This window comes from Macadamia integrifolia, chromosome 5 (genome assembly GCF_013358625.1).
Source record: "Macadamia integrifolia cultivar HAES 741 chromosome 5, SCU_Mint_v3, whole genome shotgun sequence".
NCBI classification, from domain to species: Eukaryota; Viridiplantae; Streptophyta; class Magnoliopsida; order Proteales; family Proteaceae; genus Macadamia; species Macadamia integrifolia.
Window position 1 is genome coordinate 33,129,924 of NC_056561.1, and position 10,969 is coordinate 33,140,892.

The 10,969-nt window shown below is 38.0% G+C and overlaps 1 protein-coding gene across 2 annotated transcripts in view; it reads right to left on the reverse strand.

Moving 5' to 3' along the window:
- LOC122079248 (phospholipid-transporting ATPase 3-like) overlaps positions 1 to 10,969 on the reverse strand; it is a 30,605-nt gene that overhangs the window by 16,549 nt on the left and 3,087 nt on the right. Inside the window, exons 3-9 of one of the 2 annotated variants that reach the window (XM_042645539.1) lie at positions 7,644 to 7,709; positions 7,425 to 7,486; positions 6,856 to 6,937; positions 6,147 to 6,257; positions 5,551 to 5,628; positions 5,297 to 5,393; positions 354 to 460 (exon numbers count right to left, since the gene is read on the reverse strand). In XM_042645539.1, the coding sequence (XP_042501473.1) occupies positions 354 to 460; positions 5,297 to 5,393; positions 5,551 to 5,628; positions 6,147 to 6,257; positions 6,856 to 6,937; positions 7,425 to 7,486; positions 7,644 to 7,709 (603 nt within the window). The remainder of the gene's footprint in view (positions 1 to 353; positions 461 to 5,296; positions 5,394 to 5,550; positions 5,629 to 6,146; positions 6,258 to 6,855; positions 6,938 to 7,424; positions 7,487 to 7,643; positions 7,710 to 10,969) is intronic. The other variant, XM_042645540.1, reaches the window with a different exon arrangement.

Here is a 10,969-nt window from a genome sequence, read left to right on the forward strand (position 1 = left end):
CCCCCCCCCCCGGCCACTCCCAACTAAAAGAAAACTCGAAAAAGCAAAAAAATAAAATAAAATAAAATAAAAAAATCGAAGAATCACTTTGATGGATCAAGTTTTTACCAAATGCAATCCTTATAAGAATAAATTGGAAATACCCTTTAGAATCACATCAGATAAGTCATACCAGGCGAGCCCTTAGCAGTGGCAAGATATAAGGACTGATTCACATATTTTCAACAGAACATCCAAGGGCCAAGAGAAGCATAAATGGCATTAGACACTTTTTGTTAGGACAGGCATGCATGCAGTTGTTTGAGCCTCATCAATAACAAGAGAAAAACAGAAACTAAACATTTAAACCATACTCGCAACAATAATTGATTTGGAGAAAGAGGCAATGTTTGCTTTTGGATAATAAGATTGCCGGTGAAAGTGTACAACGAGTTATTTGGTTGTTCACATTGTACTTCCCCTGCATTCAAGAAAATAATCACTATGAGAAAAACTCAAGGGCCAAAAATAAAAAAAAGGATGAATTTGTAAGAATCAGATTAATAAGATGAAGATCAAAATAAAAATAAAAAATAAAAAGAAGAAGAAGAAGATGAAGATGAAGATGAAGATGAAGATCAATGCAACAAGGGCATACTCATGAAACCATCCCAGATAAACATCATCTTCAAATTTCAGCAGAAGATTCTTTTGTATAACACCTTGCATGCAGTGCAATTATAACATTGACCAAGCAATGACAAATTAGTTTCTAGGTCAATCAGCTAATAGCAAGTCATTAGTCAACCAAGTTGGATATCCTGCATATGCGCTAGATTCAGGTGCTAACTTGATATTATGCTCCATTTATTCTTATATAACATGTCACTCTTTGTTTTTTGGCCTCTGTTTAACTTTTCTTTAACATGCCTGTTCATGGAGAAGGGGGTAATCTCAGGGGATTAAAGAAAGTTGTTTCAAAGTGCTTCACTGCTTTATTACATGATTCATTCAACTTTGGTACTTTCATGTATGTTTACTGAATTTTACATATATACTTAATTTCATGGATAGAATCAACTTTGTTTGCCCAGGCAATGGCAAGTCATTAACTACTCCACAACTCACAAGGAAAAATGAATGGTCATAGATTCTGCCCAAACATCACTACTTGCATCAAGTAAACTGTCACATGAATGCATTATACATCTCAAAATATACAAAATATTATCAGTGTACAGCCTGAATCTGCTGTCTAAGATAGCCCGTATGAGCTTTGAAACCTGAAACAGATTTCATATTTATTTTATCTATGGCCATGCTTCTTAGGCAAGAAATGAATAGAGAAGAAAAGAGAAGGAAAAAGTATCGATAAAATAAAACTCAAAAAGTGAAATTTTATTGCTAAATTTTGCCATTTTGGAAATAAAAGGAAAGAAAATTTCACCGTTCCCAATGCAATTTCAAATTTGAAAGAAAATGTTCCTTGTTTTTCTTTTCCTTCCCATTGACAAACAAACAACAAGAAAAGGAGAATAATCATATTTATTTTTTGGGGGAAGATCCTCATGACGCCAGCACAAAACCAAAGCTGGACACCCCCACCCAGATTACTATAGCAAACCCAGTAAATGTCCTAAATATCCTCCCTATTTGATGAGTTACCCACTTTCCCATAGTCCGCCCCCTCCCCCAACGCCCAAAACTGCACATGGGCATCGGAGGGAACCTACTCCTTTTATCTTTTTTATCCATTTCTTCCAAAACAAACATAGCATAGATGAAAAATTTTATGGAATAGTTCGAATTTGGCTTCAATAAGGGAAGAAATAAGGTGTTTGAACTGGATCCAATTCAAGACTGCAATGAAAATAAAAAGTGCTTCTCTAAAAATGGGAATTTTTAGACTTGTCATTAAGACCTGCTGGTCCAGTCCAATTGTCCAATATGCATGGACGAGCTGGAGAAAAGTTACATCCAAATGACTCCTAAAATTTAAAAAGCCACCCATTAAGGCAGAAAAGCAGGCTATTGGGCTTCTCACTGCACCTCCAGCTGAGCATATCATTGGATGTCAGTTTACCTATTACCATGTACTAAACCATTTCACAGCAAAACTTGCTCAAACACCATAGATTTGGTATTCCTAGAAACCGAATGAATGTTCGAGCGCCCAGTTTTCAGTCTTTGGAGTTCCATCTTCCCTAGGCTTGGCCACTATTTACCACTGGATCGGAAATAAATAGGGTTCCGTCTAAGGATTAAAGTATCGGTATCGGTTGCCATATCGGTCGGCTAAATTTAAGATACGTATCAGAGGGTATCGTATCATATCGGAGATACGCTAAGATATGCTAAAGATCAAGGATTAAAGGATCGGTATCAGTCACCGTATCGGTCAGCTAAAATTAAGATATGTATTAGAAAGTATTGCATCGGTATCGGAGATACTTTAAATCATGGTTCTGTCTTCTAGGTTTGGACAAATGAACGTGAATAGAGCTTCCAGGAGTTGAAGCAGAGGCTTGTGTCCACTCTAGTGTTGATGATTCCAACTGGTTCAGGAGGTTTTGTCATCTGTAGTGATGCTTTCGTAAAGGACTCGGCTGTGTTCTAATGCAGCATGGTAAAGTGATAGCCTATGCTTCAAGACAGTTGAAGAACTACAGGCAGAACTATCCTACCCATGATCTAAAATTGGCAGTGGTGGTGTTTGCATTGAAGATATGGAGACACTACCTATACAGTGAAAAGTATGAGATATACACTAATCACAAGAGTCTTAACTATTTCTTCACCCAAAAGGAGTTGAACATGAGGCAGCATAGATGGTTAGAGTTGATCAAGGACAATAACTGTGACATACACTACCATCTAGGCAAAGCCAATGTAGTGGCCATATCTTCGCAGGACCAACCAGCGCCACATTCTTGAAGACTTGAGAAAGATGAATGTAGAAGTGGTTACTGGTAGCACTACTGCTGTGCTAGCAAACTTTACAGTTCAACCACCCTTGATCGATGAGATCAAGTCAAATGATCAGTTTATGGTGAAGATTAGGAAAGAAGTGCAAGAAAGCAAAAGAAAGATTTCCATATCAGTGTTGATAGTATGCTTCGGTTTGGGACTCGTATCTGCGTTCAAAGTTATCTAGGTGTCGCCTATGCGACAAGGCGACTAAACCTGGACTGGTGCCTTGCTCGCCTAGGTGACGCATTGACGCCTTGTTGGTGCTGCCTTGCTTTTTGACCATCCTCCATCGCCTTGGTCACCTTGTCTCCTTGATAACTATGTCTATGTTCCAAATGAACTGCATCTGAAGGAGAAAATTCTAAAGGAAGCACACCAGGTCATAATGTAGTGTGTTGCTTATTCTAGCGAGGAATGCCCTAGAATAATGTTTATATTTGAGGTTGTAGAATCCATGTAAAAGGGTTTGGCTAGGGCTGTAGCACCTACCCTTCTTTCACTGGGCTTGGGACTGGCAGCAAACACTGGCAGAGTTACTAGTAAAAAATTATTTAATAGGGTTTGGAATATTTTTGGCAATATTACCAGTAACTCAAATGATATTGACAGAAAATTGCAAACCCTAGGAAATCATTTGTAATTCTGCTGGATGCTCTCATCTCAATACTAAACCAGAAAATTGCATTATCTTGCCCTTCTGCACTTCACCACGCTTGGTAGTGAATGCTTCACCACCTGCTATACATGATGGTACATGGGTGGTTCCTTGTAAGTGATGACCTGCAGGGATCTCATTGCTCAAATTTGACCCAAAATTAGTCAGTGGACCGAAATCTTATAAACTCACAAAATTAATGTTGAGGGGAAATGACTATAAATATATAAACTGGAATCATTTTCATCCACTTCTAGACCCATTTGTGGACAAAATTTTACCAGTCAGTGGTTTGCAAGGTCATCAAACATGCAGACTAACCCTTGTACTGCCACGTGATAGGTGATGTAGTCGTAGACTTTAGTAAGCAAAGGTTAAATATTAAAAAAGGGTGACTATTAACAAAAAAGACATGGCATAAAGATTCCTGGTTGGGGTCAATTATGATTCTTTCCAGTTTGGAACACTTATTTGTGCTATGTGGAAGCATGATTTGGCAATTCTGACTGTTGGATGTCTAGGGAATTGTCAGGGTTGGGCAAATGTCGAATTTTAGCTCCAAAATCAATTATTTATCCATCCATGTAATGGCATACCCTCTCATATATCTATGCATCCCCTTTGCAATCCGTTACACCCTCTTGGTATTCCAGAATTTTTCAGTTCTACATTTTTCCACATGGAAATTTCAGTTTGGGCTCAAACTTGACATGTGAGGAGGGCTTGATGCAGCAGCCAAGTACAAGCTACAGTATCAGAGAATGAAGAAGTAAAGAACAGAATCCTAGTCTCTCTAGGAATCCTATTACTATTCTCTTTGAGGATCCTACTCTTTCTAGGAATCCTACTGTCTCTGGGAATTGTATTCCTAGTCTGTTTTGGAGTTTTGTTTCAAGTTTCTTTTCCTGTTTTGACCATATTCGTTTGTCCTAGTTCAGGTTGAATTTGAATTTTATAAGTCTAGTCCTATTTTGATTATGTTTTTTTTTATTAAGTCAAGTAATTTTTAGGAATTTGAGTCCATATTGCCTTTAAGTCTATGTTCTGTTTTTTAGAGTCATAGTTTGAGTGGGACTATCAAGTACTAGTCTGTTTGACTATTCCAGGTAGTAGTTTGAATTCCAAGTCAGTTTAGGAATGTTAGAGAGTTAGTTTATTAATTCTAGAGTTGCAGTGGCCTATGGTCTCAGACAAGAATTTATGAGTTATATGATTAAAGTTTTCTTCAAGTACTGTGGATTGAGATCTGGTTCTATGGATTTCAGACCACACTTTTGTGGTTTCAAGAATGATTAGCTGCTGTGGATTCAATACCTAACCTGTGGATTCCAGGTGATACTCTGATGGATTATCCATGTTAGAAAGCCCATTTAGTTGGGATAAGGCTGAGCTGTTGTTTTTTTGTATTACTGGAGTTACATGTGGGATTGCAGCTATTTTGGGAGTTGGTCAACCTAATAAATTTCAAAACTACCCTTTTCCCTTTCTGAAATTTATGAAGAAGTTAACCAACATTTTTTTTAGTAATTAGATTGGTATTACTATTTCTAGTAATCCCAATCTTTCCACTCAAGTAAATTTGGGTTTTTGTCAATTTGAGAGACCATTGTAATTTGTAAGAGAGTATTCTTTCTGAAATTCTGGTCCAAGAAAATTTAGTACAACACAGCGATTAATTAGAGAAGATTAAACCTTTAAACTCAGAAGCTTTCTCAGGAGTAAAGTAATCCCAGGTCTTTTCCAGTGCTTTTCGGATCTTCAAATTTGTCTCACCGTCAAGATTTGCAGTCTGAAAGCGAAAAAAATAAGAACCATGGCCACACACAAGCAGAAGGAGAGAATCAAAACCGAAATAGCAGAAACCAAATATCATCAGATTTTCTTTGGAAAAGGTAAGATACAGAAATCCAACGAAGCTCAAGCAGTAAAAGGTAATGACAAAGAACCTCAATGTAACAAACACCATCTGGATTTGAACTAGCAAGGAACAGAATATCAGCAGGAAAGAACCCATCCTGGTTAACCTGCAACCAATGCAAAAATCAGATTCATATAATAAGCTTGAGGATTAGTTATGATCAAGAAATATTAGTACATAGCAGTTTGTGACAGGAAACCATATCAATGAATAAGTACCTTAGTGCAGTTATTATATATTTTCAATCACAGGCAATCCCGACACTTTGTGCACCACTACATGAAAAAGTTCTATCTGTGAAGTTTTCATGGTTCTTCACTACATGATATCAGAAGAGACTGGAATGAAGTTTCTCACGCAAGATCGATCTTTTCAAAGAATTTCTAGCCCTTACCTCTAATCTATTTCTTTTTCCTTATAAATAAAGACTTTGACTAAGAAAAATAATGTGCAGTGGTCTACACATAATTTGATAACTACTTGATTCATGACCAAAGATAAAGACTTCTTCAAGAAATTATGGAATCTTCTCATCCCCAAAGGAAAAATCATGGTACTCCACGTCATATGTCATCAAATTATGTAAAAAAGGGGTGGGGATCAAGAAAAAGTTAGACAACTTACTCTAACAATGTCCCCAACCTGCAGCTTCTTCCAGGGAATCCTTTCCCATCTGTGGCCTTGCAAAACATCTATGAGGGTACTATTGATCACTTTATCATTATGTAAACGTTTCTGTTTTACAGTATAAGGAAAAGAAACAATTAACTTCAAAAAATTGTTTTGCTCCAATACATGAAATATCCAAAAGAGGCAACAAAGATGAAAACCCTGTGGCTCTAAAACTTCTGGGAAAAAAAAGATTCTCTCTCAATTAAAAAGGAAGGATTCCAGTTTCAGGGAACACTGCAATGTGGCAATTCGGTAAGGGCTCAAATATTGGGGAAGTTGAACAATCATCAGTAGTCATGGTTTAATTTTCAGAATAATCTTACTTCTCTACATATCAGTATGATCCTTCCCCAAAAATCTCAAATGAACTGTTGGAAGAACATGGTCAGTGGCAAATAACGTGAAAAGCCCCATATGCAATGAGTTGTATGTCTGAGATAGGCCACCAAATTTGACACATGAAGTCATGGACTACCCAGGGAATTCCCCATCTATCCAAATAACCAACAGCCACTTCCACATAGCAATTATGGCTGTTTGAACGGTATAGTTTCCAGCCTTGTATGTGCTGGAAACCTTTTTCCTAAAAGAAAAACACTAATGTCCATAAAGATTTCAACAAAAACATATATCAGAAACTGTAGTACCGTATATTACTTACCCAGTCCTCAAAAGCCTCCTTTACAAGGGAGACAAAAAGCACGAGACTCAATGGCACCACATTTGTTATAGGATTTACAGGACTGCACAAAAGGAGCAATTCTTCATAACCACATACAAGATAAAAGAAAAAAAAAAAATTCTTACAAATCACTCTGTCCATAATTAAAAGGTTAAATCTATCGATCAAAAAATAAAAAAGTTAAATCAATCTATCAATCAAAAAATAAAAAGGTTAAATATGAAAACAGAAACTTCTGTGTGTCATCCAACAAGTAACACCACAATGAGCCACTAAACCAAAGTAAATGCTACATGGAAAAGATATAATTCAAATATGATAGATAAAATCTGCTATGCAAGATCCATACATCTCCAAATAATTTAGGTTCTGGTCCAGGAGAAACATTCTAAGATAACAGTCAATGTATTTTCATTGTTGCGACACAGAAATGGTTATGCAAATAAAATTCCCAATCAAACACAAACCTAAAATAAAGAATGTTTCAATGAATGAATAATTCCAAACAAGAATCTCCAAAAGAAACTAGATCAACCCCAACAAGTTACCTCATCGGTGTTGTAGATAAGATAGAGATCATTAGAAAGTATAAATTTGCTACCCGCCTGAACTGTCAACATGAACAGAGAGTAAACACTTTAGGAGAATGTAATAAGTGAAATGAGAACAACGCAGTACATAAAGGAGTATAAGATAAATAAGGATCCAGTTGACATTCATAACCTAAAAACAAACCACCTTTAACCCATAGGCTCACAGTATGTTACCTGTTCAAACAACCCTTTTGGTAAAAAGGTAAGGATGTTGTACTTTGTGGTTGATATAGAATTCCCCTGAAAGATTTTTAAAATAAATGCATCATACTTAAGAAACAAGCAACAGATAACTCACAAAATATCAAACATATCAAGCTTTCCGCATCATACATCATCCCTCCTCCCCTTTTGTTTTATTAAATCATTGATGAGGGAATTAGCAAATCTTGAACAAAAACAATGAGATGGCCATATTGATTGCTAATGATTTAATTTAATTAATGATATGAGATATGACAACTAACATGGCCTTAAACAGAGTTGAATGGCAGAACAGATTTCATGTAGCCGCCCTAATTAAATTGGGAAAATACCTACTTCAGTTGAGTTGAGTTAATGATATGAAATATCTTCTAAGTGCAGTTTTGAGACTCCTCACCTGACTTATTATAGCATTGCCAAAAACCACACCCCCCCCCCCCCAAAAAAAAAAATTCCAAAATTGAAATAGAGGTTAAGATCTTTAACCATGTGAATAAATGTGATAGCATTTGTTAGAAGCACACAGCAACGAAGACCTAAGTACAAAAAAGAAAACTCTTTCATGAATGTCTTTGTAGGCCACCAAATCACTAAGGGCTATGTTCTGAATAGACCAATGCTGATGCGTTTAAATCACCTAAATGGGCTTTTTTTAATTAGAAATCAGCTTTAGGTTGGGTTATGTATGAGTTGGGCCTGTTAGAGAATGTAACTCAGTTAGAGACCTCCATACCATAGGGTTGTCAGCTTGAGTTAGTAGTTGTCGACTTCTTCTAGTTTACTTAATTGATTGTAATAGGATATTACTCCTAGATTCCTGTTTTGATTAGTCTTAGTTAGAGGGTTTTCCTATTGTAAGTCTAATCAAATTTTATATAAATATACCATGGCTGATCGATGATACTAACTTCCATCGTCCAGCTCCTCCGCTCCGTCAATTCTCGTCATCTTCTTCTTCTTTCAATCATTTCTCTCTCTTCTTTTTCTCTGGTTCTCCAAGGTGCTGGTACCATTATTGGTATCAGAGCATCTTGATAACCTGGGATTATCTCTAGAATCCTGTTTTGAAGATCTAACAAGAGTTTCGGTTGAAGGTTGCAGCAACCTATGCTGCTCATTACTACTGTTGGCCATACTTAGTGATGATACAATGAATAAGTAGGGCCTCTACTATCTTCTTATCAGTTTGCATGGAAAGAGACATCATATATTCAGTTTTCTGTAGCGATCTGGAATTCAGTTGAAGGGGATATCCAGATCCTAATTATTTTTATCCACCCATCGGAGTGTGTTCAAATTATCAGGTTTTGTTCATCTATACTGGAAAGGAACTTGATACCAGTTTCAAACTGATCAGCCTTGCTGATCATATATTTCTGCTGCTCTTTAATCTCCATGTGATAACCTGTTTTAGGGTAGTTTTTCAGCAATATTGAATTTCTATTTACATTTTACCAGTCCAGAATTTTGACTTCACCTTTTGGGGTTTAATTTCCCCTTCATAGAGGATCCTTTGATCCCAATTTGCTGCTAGTTTGAGCCTCATTTAGCTCTGTGTGTTTGCTGCCCCTATTTCACTGGAGGTACCCTGTATTTCTAAGGAGTCAGTGGTTTCCCCTGAATTTGTGGGGTCTTATTCCTCACATTTAACATTTCCTTTGACGGTTTGACCTCGAATTGGTGTCAATCAGTCACTTCCCGTGATTGATCATTATATTCTCTATTCTTCTGGTTTCTTACCTTCAGAATCGATACTAAGGTTGCTCATTTTACATTACGGCTGATCCTAAGCCTCCTACGGGCAAAATGTCAATATGTCCATATCACCACCATAAAGCCTAATGGAGTTAGAAATTATGAGTTATTAGCTCAGGCAATCAAGGTTTATATTAATGCAAAGGGAAGCTGAAGTATCTCTAATCTGATCCCCCATTTTCTGATTCCGACGAATCTACTGACATAAAAGCCTATGAGGAGTGGATGCGTGAGGATGATACCCTCCTTATATGGTTATGGAACAGCAAGGATCAGGCTATTATAGCTAATGTTATCTTTCATCCCACTGCCAAGGGAGTATGGGATAATTTGAAGCGCACCTTCTCCCCAGTAGCAACCTAAGGTCCAAAGCCAAACTACCATTTTTTGTTCTTTTTTTCTTAATCTAATGATTTGAATATGTGTAATCATGCTTAAATAGTCTTGCCCTGAAGTGTCAAGCCATAATGTTGGACCATAGGCCTTTGGCTGAGAAGGAGCAAAGAGGCCAATTCAGTGGGTATTCTTAAGTTCATCTCGAAAATTGCTTGCAAGCTATAAAAGCATTTGGGTTGACTGGGTCTTCTCCTCCCCTCTTAAGCACAATTCTCTTTTGTCTGGCCCCTTACCCTCTGATGCCTCCTAGATCTGGAGGAAAATCCTCTATCTCCGGCCCACCGCTCTAAATGCCATCTCCTATTCCACAGGCAATGGACAGTCGACTTCCCTCTAGCTGGACCCCTGGCATCCTTTGGGGATCCTCCTTTCCTTGGTCACCCCCAAAGTCATCTACTCTTCGAGGATAAATAGAAATTCCCACGTTGCCTCCATCATCTCCACCAATGGCTGGTCTCCTCCCTTTTCCACCCTCCTCTTGCCAATCTTAGAGCTTCTCTTCCTCTCCTTTCCCCTAGTCACTGGGGAAGAGAAGATAAATGCATTTGGCTCCCTTCCTCCTCTGGGAACTTTTCTTCAGCTTCTGCCTAGGAGCTTCATCAAATCCACAGGTCCAGATACCCCCTGGCGCAACATCATCTGGTTTAAAGGTCACATCCCTCGTCACAGCTTCACAATTTGGCGCACCCTCTCCAATTGCCTTCCTACGCAGTCCTTCCTCATTCACCGTCACATCCATGTCCTCCATTCTTGCTATCTTTGCTAGACTAGCTTGGAGGACATAAACCACATCTTCTTCTCCTGCTCTTTTACATCCTCGGTCTGGAAGAGACTTCTTCGTAGCTGATGGTCGTCTAGTAGGTGTTATCTCCCCTTTAAAACCTTTGAAAGGGAATGGATCTGGATAGATATGACTTTTGGGGGCCCTCCATTTGTGACACTGTGGTAAGTTAGCTTTTTGCACGACCATCAACCATATCTAGGTGGATTCGTAGATGGTCTCCCAAATCCCAAAATCCCGCTCTTTGGATCAGATTTGGAAGGCCATGTACTTTGATGTTAGCTCCAAACTCAAATCCACCCCAAGGACCAGGCTCATTGTTGCTTCCTGGGCATCCCGTTTGATATCATCTCCCCCCCCCCCC